Source organism: Gadus chalcogrammus, chromosome 22 (assembly GCF_026213295.1).
Source record: "Gadus chalcogrammus isolate NIFS_2021 chromosome 22, NIFS_Gcha_1.0, whole genome shotgun sequence".
NCBI lineage: Eukaryota > Metazoa > Chordata > Actinopteri > Gadiformes > Gadidae > Gadus > Gadus chalcogrammus.
In genome coordinates, this window is record NC_079433.1 from 19,662,874 (window position 1) to 19,679,749 (window position 16,876).

General features: G+C 42.2%; 1 protein-coding gene across 1 annotated transcript in view; it reads left to right on the forward strand.

Annotated features, from left to right (window-relative positions):
• tinagl1 (tubulointerstitial nephritis antigen-like 1) overlaps positions 1–16,654 on the forward strand; it is a 40,694-nt gene extending 24,040 nt beyond the window's left edge. Inside the window, exons 6-12 of the mRNA XM_056582291.1 lie at positions 1,664–1,790; positions 2,104–2,254; positions 2,523–2,709; positions 7,063–7,108; positions 8,608–8,731; positions 13,823–13,868; positions 14,112–16,654. Coding sequence (XP_056438266.1) covers positions 1,664–1,790; positions 2,104–2,254; positions 2,523–2,709; positions 7,063–7,108; positions 8,608–8,731; positions 13,823–13,868; positions 14,112–14,273 — 843 coding nt within the window. The 3' untranslated portion in view covers positions 14,274–16,654. The remainder of the gene's footprint in view (positions 1–1,663; positions 1,791–2,103; positions 2,255–2,522; positions 2,710–7,062; positions 7,109–8,607; positions 8,732–13,822; positions 13,869–14,111) is intronic.
• The last annotated feature ends 222 nt before the right edge of the window (positions 16,655–16,876 follow it).

Here is a 16,876-nt window from a genome sequence, read left to right on the forward strand (position 1 = left end):
TGGGTATGAGTCTGTCAGCTATCTATCTACCTGTCTGACACCAATAACCAATTTCTATCGATCTCTCGGTCTTGCTCTCTTTCTCGTTCTCTTGAGCGTGTTGATTGTATTTAGATTGTGTACAGATTTCACAAGATGAAACCTGTTACAGCCCTGTTACAGAATAAATTGGCACCTCCTCCTCCTCATTCTATCCATCCATCCCTCTATGCATCCTGGAGTGAAATCACACCATTTTATTTATCCCTCTATTCCCTTCTTCTACCCACATTCCTTTCTCTCTCTCTCTCTCTCTCTCTCTCTCTCTCTCTCTCTCCCTCTCTCTCTCTCTCCCTCTCTCTCTCTCTCTCTCTCTCTCTCTCTCTCTCTCTCTCTCTCTCTCTGTCTCTCTCTCTCTCTGACTAAACCCCTAACTCCCCCGCCCCACAGACACAAACACCCCCTACCCCCATCTACCTTTCATCAGCATGTCCTTACCTGCGTCAGGGACCAGATCACAGTCTCATTCATAATTCCCCTACTCTGCCTAGACTAGTTGTCTTTATTAACAGTATCAGACACACTGTGTCAAGGGTTAGCATCGCCGTAAGGAGCAGGTGATGTAGAGGTTTGACTCTGACTGATCGTTAACCAAGAGTTCCTTTTATCTGAGACGGAGCACATTCCTTAGTTGGACATCAGCTTGTGATGATGTGTAACTGCTCATTGAATAGCTAAAGATTAATTGAGAGGAATGCAGCCCTGGCTGAGTGGAGGGCATGTATGTGAAAGTAGTCAGACGGTATGCAGAATCACGTGCCTTTTTGCAATCACAACCATCTGAGAGTGAAGGAATACAGTCAAACTTGTGAGGATGTTTGGATGAGTTATGAGACAATTATGGGCTGCCAATCCCAGGGGGAATGTTAAGCAGTGATATTTGATGGGATCACTACACAATTCACTTATCTTATAATATACTTATTTAATGAATATAATATTGAATGTTGTTGAAGGGGTTGGGAGAGCAGGAGCAAGACAGAGATGATGTGGTAAAAGTTGAACGACCACAGCTGTTTCAAATTAATAACACTTATTTTTCTTTAAATTTCAATGAATTTATAATAATTGCTAATTATACTTGCATATTCAGCATGAATGGACATTTGTCTGGGTGGTGTGAAAACAAAGTCTATGGTGTCCATGTAGTAGGGTATCATTATCTTCTCCTCTTCTGATGTAACCATAAACTGCTCCAGGCCAAATGGTTTCATAGACAGCCTGTCTGTGTGTTGTGGAGGGGGCATCAGATATTTGGGAATGCTCCACAGTGGGAAAGAATGATACTGGGCATGACGCTCCTAATCATCAGTTGTTGAGCTGAATAACGAAATCTGCCTCCAAAGGAGACATCTTACTCCTGGCAGCTCCTCTGTGGCAGCCCTGTGTTTGTATTTAGTTTGGTTCACATAGTTAGACTGCACTTCTTTACCTGCTTGCCAAACCACAAACTATCTGAGACCCCTTAATATATATCTAAGCATATTTCTGTCCTGATTTATCAAATTCCATTTTTGGTGATGAGGATATTTCTTCTGAATATTAAATACTGCATGTGCTCCATTATATCATAGTGAGGGACATTAAAATATACATAATAACTCTCCCCTCGGGCTCCATGCAGATGAACATGGACCCACAGAGCGAGCACCTTCCTGGATACTTCAACGCTGTGGAGAAGTGGCCCGGGAAGATCCACGAGCCACTGGACCAGGGCAACTGTGCAGCCTCCTGGGCCTTCTCTACCGCATGTGGGTGTCATGATAGTGATGTGATGAGGATAATGATAATATAATGACCTTATTATGAAGGAAGTGAAAAAGGGAAGTTATTTTTACCTTACAACCATTTCAAATTTCAACGTACTTAAAATGTTAAACAAAAGCTAATGGAGTTGATAGGAAATTGGAGCTAGCCCTCTAAGTAAGAGCTAAAACCTCAACTTTTTACTCAGTTTGAATGTTAGAAATAGAAAATGACGTTTAATGTTGAGCAAACCATCAGCACAAACGCTCTGACTTTCTACCCCCGTTCATTTGGACGCTTCTCTGTCTGGTCAAATAGCGGTGGCCTCGGACCGCATCTCCATCCAGTCAATGGGTCACATGACTCCCCAGCTCTCGCCGCAGAACCTCATTTCCTGTGACACACGCAACCAGGGTGGCTGTGCGGGGGGGCGCATTGACGGTGCCTGGTGGTTCCTGAGGAGAAGAGGGTAAAGGCAGCACAAGCAGCAAATCCAATGCGTCACGCAACATAACATATTGGGAAGGATAGACAAGTAATGATAAATGGTTTGACTCCATATCTCCTATGTATCTTAAATTCATTATAAGTTGCTTTGGATAAATGTGTATACAAAGTGACTATAAAAAAGTAACTTTGAAAACTTGAGTTTCACCGAAGGTGGAGATCTGCTCCATCCGTTGTGCTCTGCTTTGCTGATGCACGTCCTTAAACCTTTGGCCCATCCCTTGGTCCAGGGTGGTGACGGAGGACTGCTACCCCTACGTCCAGCCCAAGCAGACCCCCGTGGAGGCGGGCCGCTGCATGATGCAGAGCCGCTCGGTGGGCCGTGGGAAGAGACAGGCCACGCACCGATGCCCCAACTCACGCAACTACCACAACGACATCTTCCAGTCCACGCCACCATACAGGCTCTCCTCCAACGTAAGAGCGGCACACACTCCAAACCTGGGGGAATATGTCCGTGGGGCCCCTTTCTAACACCCTAAAAACCCAGGTGAACAGGTATATGGGGACCATATTAAACACACTTAGACCACAGGGGAAATGCGTACAAAGGGACCCGATCCACGTATAGATCCATATGCAGTACACGCCTTCCCGGAACATACATTCAAAAATGATGTTTCTGTTCCTTCGCATATAACTGCTAAGACTAAAATCCAAAAACCCTCTCTCACACACATGCACCCACATCCACCACAAAACGATTACTTCATCGATTCTAAACGCTCCGCTTGCAAAAAAGTGTCCTTTAATCCACAGTAAAGACACCGGCTTGTGTCTAAGCCTGCTGTGCATTGGGGAGAATTCCTGGCGCTGCTGTAGACTGTAATCTCTATCACGTGGCGGTCCTTCTATTGCTATGCTTTTGTGGTGTTGTTGCATACCTTCATTCACGCGTACCCGCCCTCATTGTGAATGATAATGGAAGACTACATCAGATCAAGTGTCTGTCGGTAACTGTGTATGTGTGGTAGGAATGCAGGCTTATCTTGGCCTGTAGCTGTAGCCTTCAGATGATCAGATAAGTTCATGTTAGCCTAGGAAGTAGCTTTAACTAGTATTTACACTATATATGCTTTATTTAATGTATCTATTGAATCATGTCCCAGAGCACGATTGTCCGACATTTTTTTCGTGAAGTACAGAACGAAATGTTAACCCATGCATTTTGAATGGGAGCGCTTCTCAGACTATTTTGTGCTACACAAAACTAAATGTAAACCCACTCATTTTCAATGGGAGCATTGAAATGACGCTGCACAGAACGACTTTTAAACCATTGCATTTAAATTCAGGAGGTTTTACAGAATTTTGCAGCAGACCTCCTCAAAACCTGAAACTAACCACGTCCCTTAAAAACTCTTTCACCAGATTGCAATATAACTACGTTGGTCCACAGCAGAAAACGTAGTAGTTTCTCAATAACGGCTCTGAACATAGGACATGCCTACGTTTTTTTTGCCTATTTATTTTCAATGGGCCTGCGTCCACGCCCTGGGGCTGTCAAGGTTGCTAAGGTGGTTGCTATACTCTTTGATATAATAGAGACCCCAGGTCTATAGCTTACTTGTTAAAGTCCTTGACTCAGAAGTCCCCTACTCATTGCAGTGTCAAGATATCTTTTACATGGTCGTCCGGGGTTCAATCCCCATGCAATTTGTAATTTAGGAAGGATTACTGGAGAAATCAAATAACTTTTCATGCCATGTATTATATTTCTATATTCTAAATTGACTAACCATAGTAATTATCTCAACATAAGTGGTCTCTGCAATGAAAAAAGAAAATGGATACAGGTGAAAACCTGCATTCATTTATACTATATAAATGTAAAATAAATATAAATATACTTTTTGTTACATAAAAAGAAATTTGTTAGGCCTACTTTCTCTGACGTAGAGGGAATAACAAAAAAATGCCAATGCCAAGAATTCTATGACATACTCAGGAGGCGAACACGGGACACCCATACCACAGCGCCAGCTCTAGACCACTCACCCAACTGCTGGTTCTTGATGTGGAAGAATCAATTTGCATAAAAATGTGTTGAGAAAATTTCCAAAAATAAAATGCAATTCATTACGTAAATTATTAACAATCATTTAATCTTTGACACTTAAAAAATATAGGCTGTTTAAATTGAACCATTTGTGGTCTTGCACTTCACAACATTTTGAGGACTAGCCTTGAGGGAATCTTCTGATGGTACACTTTTTCGTGTGAAGCTGTGATTTATTTTTTAACCATTCAGCGAACAAAAGGCAACAGGCTGATCATCATTTACGGTGCCACTCGATGACATGGAAATGCAGACCGACGCGTCATCAACTCAGGGGTGTGAGAAATACCGACTTTCTACGCGTCATTCATACACAAGGGAAACTACATTTACTCCGGAAAATATATTACCTAAGGGTTATTATTTTTTAAGTAGAATTTCTGGCTACGAATGTCAGGGTAGCTCAGCTGCGACACTTGTGAGCTGTGGTTTGTACCAAAGCTATTGTTTGGAGTAAAAGCCAGCTAAATTTTTTAGGGTGAGGCTATTTCACCCCTGTGCATTTACCCTGGCATATTGATCAGACAATGTGTAATAAAAAAAAGAAGAACTGCTTCAGAACTGCTTCAGACCCTGACAAAATCTTCTCCAAACATTTTTAAGTGTGGTGATCAGACTCCTCAAATACATTTGTAATCACCCATGATTGCATTGGGAATAGCTACACTATTTTGCCTTGTTAGCTTCCTCAATAGAACATGCAAGTAAAACAGCTTACTTTAATTTTTGACTTATTGCTAGATTCAGATGTAATGTGTAAGTCATATTTTAAACTTTATGATACAGGAGGTCTGGCTGGCTGACAAAAAACGTTGCGATCATAAATGCATGATAATCAGACAACAGGGGAATTCAATCACGCAACCTCTTGATTACAGAGAAAGCGTCACTACCCCTTCGGCCACTGTGGCCACACTGTTATCTGCTGTTCTACTCATACTGTTCTACTCATACAACTATATCAGGCTACAAAAGAGAACTTTGTACATAATGTATCTTAGTAGACTTCATTACATTTAACAATACATATAGGCTATATAGAATATATAAAATACATGAACCCCATTCATATAAAGTACTTGAATGCCCGGGAATGTGCGAAGTACACGAATGCCCGGGAATGGGTGTTTTTAGCCAAACTGTGTGGCCAATGCTAAAAGTATCAAGGGTACGAATAGACACTCAAAGCTTTTATCTTTAAATTTGTAAATAACTGAAGTGCACTATAAGTGTGATAAATCCTCATCTAGGTTTGTGTAAATGACCCTTAACACAGAACTCATACACTTGGTTGCATCACAGCGTCCCGCAACTATCACAGGAATCTAGAATCAATATGTTCGGGGGTTGTTCACAATATTGGGTTCAGATAAAATGTTCATGTATTAAATACAGGATATATGCGTGCATGTAACAGAAAATGCAATAATGGTAATTGGTCGTAAACAAATGCATATGGATATAAACGATAACTGGGGGGGTCCATAGCAACCACCATAGCAACCTTGACAGTCACGTGAAAAAAATCGTAAAAATCTGATTGTTGTTTCGACCTAGGAAAAAGAAGGTGCCACACAAACCGAGTTCCAATAGTAAGAATGTTTTAATTGGTGATAATGTTTTGGCCTACACAGGCCTTCATCAGTTCAGTTGTTTAGATCTGTCCATAGCTAGAGGGGATACTCCCCCCCCTTCTGAAGTCGAAAAAAATCTCCCGTTTGAAATGCATGGTTTACATTTCATTCTGTGTAGCTGGGACACGATTCGATAGATCCATTTTTTTGAGCATGAGCATGAAATTGCGTGATACTGGTTTGTTGGACAAGTAACATTTTTGCATTGCGTATCACTAACTGCATCATGTCAAATCAATTCTATGTGACAAGACATATATTTGAATAATACATTTTCATTCATGAAATGGTATCTATTATATAAATATTTTGCGTTTACAGTGGCTGTTATGTAGCCACCGTCTAGCTCACCCTGATTTTACTGGAACACAAATCCATGACCATGTATGAATGAGCACCTACGTATATACAGCTATACAACCGAACAATAATTATGTCGGAGGAATAATACAATATCCAACTTCAAAAGGATATGAGGATTTATTTCAATTCAGAGAATGGCGTTATAACCAGGAGCAAAGAAAAAATCATGAATAGGACAAACCAATTAAACATAAATCAATGTTCATTAAAAACACAAGAGAATGTAAACTTGATTTTAATCAAGTTAACACATTTTAACTTTTGATCTCTGTATTTCTCCGCCAGTGTCCACAGAGAGGACGCCAATGACCTTGTCCAAAGGGTGGGGTCATAGTGGGGGGGTCGGGTCTCCGGTGAACAGCATCTCTTTACGGTCAATAAAATTGTCTCCAGACGCCTTCTCCACATGTTGCCACTTGCAAATCTGTGGTACTTAAAACCAGGTGGCGGCAAACATGTGGTTTGTTGTCAAAGCTCTAACCCTAACCCCATCCATCATTCTAACGGATGGCTGATGCCTCCTGAAATTACACTCTTTTTTTTTTTTGCGCTTGTGAAGTCAATAAGCCAGGCATTAAGGGCCGCGAGGGGGCGGGGGGGACTATAGCCACCCGGCTTGTTTTCAGACTATCCATTTGACTGTCATGTAATCGTTTTACTTCCTGCTCGTATCATCTTCCACCGTTGCTCATGAACATCTTTCATCCACTTCAGGACAAGGAGATCATGAAGGAGATCATGGATAATGGCCCCGTGCAAGGTACTTTGATCAATATGTTTGTGTGTGTGTGTGTGGGTCGGATGTCTGGGAATGTTTGTGTGTGTCCATGTGTGTGTGTGCATGTGTGTTTCAGTTCTTCTAACTTAAACATTACTCCAAACTTAATTATCATTAAACATCAGCAACATAAATCACCTTCCGTCTGCTAGTTAACCAAAGAGGTATCTCAAATACGTAAGCTCCTATTGAGCAAGCCATGCATCTGATCTCCTTTGAGCTCATGTCTGACCTTTTCATCAACCTTGAAGGTTCCTCACCAGGGGTTGACCTCTGACCGTATCCTCCTCCACTGGTTAGAGACGGGGCTTAATGGCTCTGAACTGTGATATGCTTTTCGGGCAGCTCAGTCTCTGGCACCCATCTGGACCGCTGTCAAGTGTACTTCTATAAATAGACAATTGTGTGTGTGTGTGTGTGTGTGTGTGTGTGTGTGTGTGTGTGTGTGTGTGTGTGTGTGTGTGTGTGTGTGTGTGTGTGTGTGTGTGTGTGTGTGTGTGTGTGTGTGTGTGTGTGTGTGTGTGCATGTGTGTATGTGAAGAATGCATGTATTAGATAGAGTGCAGTTCTGGTTGACCTCAGGTCATGTTAGCCTTTGGATTGGAGGTGTGTGTGTTCGGGTTATGACATGCAACCTCTCACACACACACACACACACACACACACACACACACACACACACACACACACACACACAAACAGACTGATACACACATACAAACGCATACACACAGGTGGATAATCATTGAATGTTCATATCAGGTGAAAGAAAGAAAATACTTTCAGATGAATCGCCCTTTGAACGTAATGGTTTCACCTTTCTTATCAATGGTAACCATTGTGTTTCTTGTTAGGTATTTAGAGTGCATCTGTGGATACCTATTGTTATGTTGTGGTTGGCTATTATTATTTTGGATTGGTAATGCCTATATCTCCGTGGTGGGCTTGTCAAGAGTTTTCAAATATCTATACATATCCGCAGTAAACAGGAGTTATGTCAAATTGTATATTTGCTAGTTTGTGAACATAATTCTATCAAACTCAAGTCAGCCTCAGAAGGAAACAGAAAACAAAAATGAGGTCACAGCAGCTATTTGAAAAATGTCAATTCTAAGCTAGGCAATATTGTTCCAATCCCATCGCAAGTCTGCGAAACAAGGAGGCAGGAACATGAAACTTACCAGGAACATAGAGGACCCCTCTCTTAACATGTGAATATGCTTGTGAGTGTGCTTGTTTGTGTGTGTGTGTGTGTGTGCGTGTGTGCGAGTGTGTTTGCGAGTGATAGTGAATAACAAAGGGCCTCCTTCCGGAAGCATATTTGTGTCTGGGAGTATGAGTACACCCATGATTGGCTTGAAAAGGTCTGCCGCTGGGATAGACGTTGCATGGGCTGTGAATAACTCTGGGAATGCCTGTGTTTTATTGCACTTCAACGTCCGCCCGTAAATCCTTTCCCCCCCTTTTGTTTGTTCTGGCAGCGATTATGGAGGTGCATGAGGACTTCTTTGTGTACAAGAGCGGCATCTACAAACACACAGATGTCAGCCTCACTAAACCGCCACAGAGCCGCAGACATGGCACACACTCCGTCAGGATCCTCGGGTAAGACACTGTTAATTGTTAATGCCTATGTCCACGGTCATCAGGTCTCCAAAAGGTTTGGTGCTGAAATTCCTATAGGGGTTGCTATAACATCCGGTCTTTGCTAAACGCTTTTCATGGCTGCCCCAATGGATGACAAATTCTGAAACTTGGTGTATAGGTCTTATTTTGCATGCTGAAAATGTTTGCAATTGGGACTCATAAATTATTATTTTTCTTCTTCTGAAGCATAGCTTCAAATGACAAACAGTTTGGATGAACATGATCCATGGACTTGCTTGAATACAAATCTTTGGATTGATATAGATTGTGTAAAAAAGGCAGAGTTATGGCAAATTCAATATTTGCTCATTTACAAACATTACATCACCACAAGTCAGCATCACAAACAGGAAGCAGAAACTTGCCATGCACATAGAGGGCACATTCAATGTGTGGCCTCTTCACGTGTGTATAAACTTTGTGTGCTCAAAAAATGAGGTCACAGAACCAATTTGAAAAATGTGAAGGAATGCGAAACTAAACACTAATGCTCCATTTCCATCGCCCTGTCAGAAGCAGACAGGTTTGGGAAACTTACCAGGAAAAAGGAGGACCCATCCTTTAACATGTACATCGTTTGTGTGTCTCTGTATGCGTATGAGTATGCGTGTTCATGCTTTCGTATGTGTGAGTGATTGTGTGTGGGCGTGTGAGTGAATAACAAAGATCCGCCCCTGCCGGAAGCATAGTTGTGTCATAGTTGTGTCTAGGAGCAATGACTACAGCCATGATTCGCTTGAAAAGGGCGGATGCTGGGATAGGCAGTGTGTGGGCTGTGAATTAGCTTGGAAGGCTTGTTTTATTTGACCTCCGTTAGAAACATACTATGTGTTGAAATTGTCAGTATGAAATGTTAACAGTTTGAAATATCCAGTATGTGGAGGAGCCTGCTGAAGGCCTATGTGACTGTCAACCTTACAAATATAATACATATAAAATATTTTTTTTAATGATAGCCTTTATACATCCCCTTCAGACCTAGGAATGAACATGACTAGATTTTGAATCTAGTCATGTGTTTTTCCTCTTTCTTTACAGTACAGACCTGACCCTCTTTTGTTTTAGTGATGAATCAATACTATTAACATTTTAATCACGACCTGATGGTTTAACGCTATTAAACATGTGACAAGTGTAGAAACCCTTTTGACTCTCCTCCCCTTTTCAATGGCTCGCGTCGAAGCACAGAGCTGAATCTCACAACAGTGCGGTACTCTCTAAGAGTCGATGAGACAATAATTATACCTGCATCCCAGCCCTTCTCAACTGGTCTGGGTAACTTCCTGCATACCCAACAAATGACTGTTTGCACACCTTGGCAGAACACAGGGTCTGACGGAGAGGAATCGATTCTTCAATATTTCTTCAAGACTAGCAAAACAAACATGAAAGCCATAGCAAGGAGCCTGTGTCTATTTATTATAGGCCGATACTTTATTGATCCCCTAAAGTGAGATTCTTGATTTGGTTTTAATAATTTATATACCAAAGAAATCCTTATGTGTGTGTCTCATTCTATCAGTGTGTGTGTGTGTGTGTGTGTGTGTGTGTGTGTGTGTGTGTGTGTGTGTGTGTGTGTGTGTGTGTGTGTGTGTGTGTGTGTGCGCTCGCACGTGCAGCCGCAATTCCATGCCCTTCCCTTCCGTTCTGCAACATTACAGGACACATGTTTGCTCCGATCCTCTGTCCGCCCAGACAGAGTTCCCTCCCTCCCTCCGTCCGCCATCTCTTTCCCCCATCCACCAACCAAAGCGACCGCAAATATGCGGCCAGGCAGACGACAGACACACCTGGATCACCTGTCCACGCCCATCCCTGTCTACAAGAACCCCGCCCCGCCCCTACACCCACAGCGCCCACCCTTCCCCACTCACCTCCCCTAATCCTCCTCTGTTCCTCAGCTTGTGCTCGCGTCATTGTCATACAACTGCAGAACTATAATCCATTCCCCCACAGCACACGCAGAAACACACTCCTTGCCACCCTGCTCAGCCCCTCCCCCCCCCCCCCCCCCCCCCCCATTGGTCAAGGCCAAGTAGCGTTGCAGTAGAAAAGTACCACTTAATTCCACCCCCTGTGTTTTGAAGGTGGTGCTCAGTCAGGAGGAGTTTCCCCTAATATAGGGCCATCAACACACTTTTCCTTCAGTAAATAGTTGGCTGTGTCATTGGGAATTAGTCAGCTGGCTGTTTTTTAAGTGTGCTTTGACAATAACATTGTAGTACGCAAGCATCAAAATATATATTTTTGTATTTAGAAAGAGGAGTGTGTGTGTGTGTGTGTGTGTGTGTGTGTGTGTGTGTGTGTGTGTGTGTGTGTGTGTGTGTGTGTGTGTGTGTGTGTATGTGTATGTGTGTGTGTGTGTGTGTGTGTGTGTGTGTGTGTGTGTGTGTGTGTGTGTCTGTGTCTGTGTCTGTGTCTGTGTCTGTGTCTGTGTCTGTGTGTGTGTGTGTGTGTGTGTGTGTGTTTGTGTGTCCATCTGCTGCTAGTTTTTCTGCCAGTCAGTCCATCTGTATATGACTGTTTCTGCTAGTCAGTTTGCCGGTCTGTCTCTCCGTCATTCTGTCTGTCTGTCTGTTTATCGTCCCTCAGCTGCCTTTGTCCTATGTTTCTTATGCTTTCTCAACACCTTATGCTTTTGTGACACCGCCTGTGTTCGCTTAGTCAAAACAAACTCTAGATATCTGGGATCATGGTCTATCTAGATGAAGGTCTATCTGATTGGACATTGTTCAAGAGACTTACATAACGGAGGGGTCACCCGGTTCTCTCAAAAACGTGGATTTCACATCTTTGTTGTTGTTGCAATGATCACATTCCATTGTGTATGTGGGTCTAATATCTCTGATTTATTTGACATGTTTAAGGCATCCAACATTAAACTTAGGATCATGAGTGATGTTTCCCACCTGTATATTTTCTTTACCTTAGTGTGTGTTCTATTTACATCGCCCTAACTTTTACGCTAGTAAAAGTTAGTAAGTAAAGTAAGTAACGCTACACTGGAATTCCCTAGCCTTGAAAGGTCAGTGGGGAGGACCAGTATTCTTAATAGGTCAGCGGAGAGGACGATATCGTGCAGTAGTCTTGATAGGTCATGAGATTTCTGCTGATGCTGTGGATGAAGATGCATGAGTTTAGTTTCTGATGTGACTCAATTTATTGTTGCCATCGTTATTTTGCGCTGGTGGTTAGTGAGGTCCCCCCTTCAATGTAACGCGCTATATAAATGTAAGAAATGATTATCAATGACCCCAACGACCTGGGTGAAGGGGAAAGATGAAGGCTGAATGGTTGACTGGACGCATAAGTGGATAGATGGATAGATAAGATCTGATGAGATGATAAGATAAAGGGACAAAGGTTTTTGGATAGAGGGATGAACGGCTAAATGAAGGTAGTTGATTGAAGGGGGAGCGATGGGAAAAGAGGGTGCAGAGTTAGAAGAGAGAAGGGAGGAGGAGGAGGAGATGGTCGCAGTCTGCGACAGACAGCCATCAGGGGGGCACATCTGTGTGTTTTCATTGGCCAAATCCCGACGCGGTGTGCTTCTTTAAGCCCAGGGCCTGGGAAAGTTTGTTGAGAGAGCATTGAGGTCCAATGTGGTGAAAAGCCCATTGTCTGACACGCTAATCCCGGCCACATCGGACAGAGGACGTGGAGGGATCAGGAGCCCGAGACCAGGTCAGGGGTGTGGGACGAGGTGTGCTGTGGAGAGGGCGGGCACACAGAAGAGGGGCGGGGGGCAGGCCTTCATTGTCCCAGGGGGACCAAGAGAGCCAAACAGATAAGCTATTAGCTGTGGGCTGATTCTGACTGTTGCTATTGCATGTACACACACAGACACATCCACGCCCTCGTCAACCCATGCACATCCACACAAGCAAGCACACACACAAACCCCCACATACACACATAGACACACATACCCACACAACCACACAAAACCGAATGGAAAATATTTCACAAAATTGGCCCTATTTTACATTTTAGATGCCAACTGATTTGTTGACATTAACTGTTTATAGTGACCGGCCCCTGAAGAACCAACATGGAGCTCATGAAGACTCAATGTTCAAAAAAGACCAAGTGAAGGCTCGTGTTATCTGCTCAGAAATGTCCCCCTCTGCATTCCATTTCCTTTTAGAACAACCAAAATAAGCAATGTTCTCCGGGGGGCTCCTTGGAAACTGGAAGGCCTTAAGTGGATAAATAAGATGGAAGCCAGCCCTCCTGTGGGCATGTTTTGGTCAGGGACTGATACAGGAAATATGGCGACATACAATTGACATCTGGGATGTCAATAAATCATTAGTCTTTCTCAGAATAACGCCTCCTGGCTATGAGATTGTATCAAAGTTGGCATGCAATGTATGTGTGTGTGTGTGTGTGTGTGTGTGTGTGTGTGTGTGTGTGTGTGTGTGTGTGTGTGTGTGTGTGTGTGTGTGTGTCTGTGTGTGTGTGTGTGTGTGTGTGTGTGTGTGTGTGTGTGTGTGTGTGTGTGTGTGTGTGTGTGTGTGTGTGTGTGTGTGTGTGTGTAGAAACTATGGTGATGGGATTCAGTTTCAATTCAGTGTTGTGTACAAAATTATGAGAATAAGGCAGTGTCCACTTCCTACTTCTCCATGTCTCAACTCCCTGTTTCCTGCAGGGAAGGAAGTGTCAGCGGAAAGGGGGAACTCTGTTTACTGAGCATCTAGACCTGTGTGTGTGGGTGCGTGCGTGCGCGTGTGTTAAGCTACACTAACATTCTTTGTACACAACCCTAACTTATGTTTTCAGGATGTTAAAGTCTGAAAAGTTAAAGGACGTTTCTTCAGTAGGAAACACTTCAGGCCCTTCCTCAATTTCATTGTCAGCCGTAGCATAAATGAAATACCTGAACACATTCCATGAGTGTTGCCTTTGGAAGATGATTATTGATTCAGCATGTCCCGCATTATCAAAGATTACTGTATATTACAAAAGATTGTTTGAAGGTATATTTTAGTATTTAAGTACTGTTTACATTTGATTATAATTGTCAATAATTTCTCCTGTGTACAACAGATGGGGAGAGGAGAGAGATTATAATGGACTCCCAAAGAAATATTGGGTAAGTTTTACCTCATTATCAAAGCTGTTGAAATCCTAAACCCTAAAATGCATTCAGTTGCCTACTCTATTGACTATCTGATAAAGAGACACAACCATCAACAAACAACAATACAGTTTACCCTACTATACTTTTATTCTTACTATGTTAGTCTACTACATTCCTTTATATTTAGTCGATTCTTTCCACTATTTCTAAGGTCCTTTAACTCCCATTTGCATGTCTCGTTCACTTTGTCGTCAGATTGCGGCCAACTCTTGGGGGAAGAACTGGGGCGAGGACGGCTACTTTCGCATCGCTCGTGGCGAGAATGAGTGTGAGATTGAAACCTTTGTGATCGGCGTGTGGGGGAGGGTCACGATGGAGGACATGCACAACCAACCCAACCGCCACCGACGCAACTAGAGACCCTTTCCTTCGACACACAAAAGCTCCCATGTGGCGATCTTCTTTGTTCTGGAACCTACCATGCCCTGGAGGATAACAAGTGACCAGTTGTAGTTCCAACAGCTTCCGCTGACCTGGTATACTTGGAAAGGCCAGTTCATACCAAAGATGACCCATATCAACTATGTTGTCTCTCACATTAAACCCTATGACGATGGGGGTCTGCATTACTATTCCCGTAACTATTGCTGTCTCTAGCACCCCTTTAGCGAAGTTACAAAAGAGATGAGGATATGAAAATATATTTGACACCACTTCACTAATGTACGAATTAACTAAGTTGTAATTAAAGTAGTAAGTTGTAGTAGTACAAGTAATAGTTTAAGCAACTCAGGACTATGCCAAAGACCACACTTTCCAGAATCCTCATTTTCTGGTATACACGTGTTCACAATATAGTTTAATATAAAAGCTTTAGTTGTAGTTTTATTTTTCTTACTTTAAAGCCTTGTAGGGTATTTGGCAGTTTGGGAGAAGAGAGGGGACTTACCTTGAGATCTTCTATCACCCCAATTATTTTTCAATAGAGAAAGGGTGTAACAATTATATGGAAAGATCCCAAAGCAGACTCACTACATTTACTAGAGACAGAGTACATTTACATAGAAAGAGTAGTTAATAGCTATACATTCCAATGAAAAGATGAATACACTGTTATAAGTAGTGAAAAAGAATGCCCAAGGGAGGGCGGCGAGGATAGGGCGATGAGTGTGTTAGAAAGCACAATGATTGTAGAAAAAGTTTATTTTTTAAGGCCACTATCTTGCATAGATGTTCACAACAACGTAGGTGCAAGTACTTTTGATTGTTGGGGCCAATACCACCAGAAAGGTGGATTTTCCTAAGAGATTTCAGTATTTAATATTTATATCCCAAACCTTTGTGGAAAACATTTTCTCCCCATGCTTTTATTTTGCAGTGTGAATACTACTTTCCATTAAAGGTGAAGTGTGTAGAATTGAGTGGCATCTAGCAGTAAGGTTGCAGAGAGCAACTAATATTCAGTTGGTTGCTCAGTTGGGTTAAGCTACTTCACAACTTATAGTATGGTGCCACGGTGTGTATTTGTGTGTGTGTGTGTGTGTGTGTGTGTGTGTGTGTGTGTGTGTGTGTGTGTGTGTGTGTGTGTGTGTGTGTGTGTGTGTGTGTGTGTGTGTGTGTGTGTGTGTGTGCGTGTGTGTGCATGTGTGCGTGTGCGGGTTAAGCTTCTCGGTCACTTATCGTGTCACTTGCATAACATTTATTAAGATGACTCCCTAATCCAAAAGGACTGACAAAAAGTGCTTTCAACCATGAAGATATCCCAAAAAGTAACTTGGGTGTTCATAAAACCCATCAAATAAGCCAAACTACTCCTACTCCTAGCTCTACACACTCAGCAGGTTAAGCTTACACTTTTAGGGAAAGCTGAAGCTCGGCTTGTGTAGATTAATAGCGGTGTAACATGGCGAGCACTCTGGCAGATGACGTGCTCCCTACGTAGAAACCACAACGATTCTTATTTTCATGGGATTAAACACTGATTAATACACATTTATGAATATAATATATTCCATTTCTGCCAAATCCGTTCTGCCATTTGCCACTCAATTCTCACTCACCTTCAACAACACTGAAAAAGGGGCATTGAGCTCCAACTTAATGCATTTTCTTATGCCTCTACCCTACGATCTTTCATTTGTTCTTTCCAACCTGTAGCGTAGCAAACATTACGACAATGGTCATATATTGGTTTATGAAAAGCCTGAAAGAATCAGCAATATTTTCGGTGAAGAATATAGTCTTTCTGTAATGTAGACTTAATTTGTCCTATGTGTGTACGCTATGTTACAATGTGAGCTGAAGATGTCAATTTTTCATTGTTGTAATTGTACTGTACTCTGCATTCTATTACCTGTTATGAAAATTATGTATCATTCTTTATTCCCCACTCCACAAAAAATGCACATAGGCCTACTGGTAATCACATTTGTTTTCAAACACCAGAGGGCAGGAGGGGTTTAAGCCAAGTGTATTTAATACTGACTTATTGTAGATCATATTATCATATATCAAACAGTATAATGTATTGCATGTAAGGCCATTTTAAAAGTAAAATATCAAACATGTTGCTGCCTATGTAGATATTATCCCCACACCATACAGTTATCTTTAGCCTTGTGTGTTCCTTGCCTTAGAAAATGTCAGCTTCTTGTGTTCAAACTGAGGCTTATGAACTGTATTTTAGGATTAAGACATTATACAGTGATGTTATTTGACCTAGAATGCCTTTAACTGCATTCGAAAGAGCTTTAAGCAAAGCTAGCCTTTAAGCTAGCTGAGCATCTGCTTTTTTTTTATCACCTCTTCCCCTCCAGTTTAGCTGTGCGGTGCTAAATGATGACCATAGATAGACATGAAAGGTTGTGAAGCAGGGTCGGATGGACAAGAAATAAGCAATGTGGAGTTGTCAAGCGTTAAGAAGGAGGTTTGGTCACATAGTGATGTTCTAAATCCTCGCTGAATCTGTGTTGTTAAAATACGGTGAGATGCTGTAGACTAGGGTCCCCTGCTTTATACTA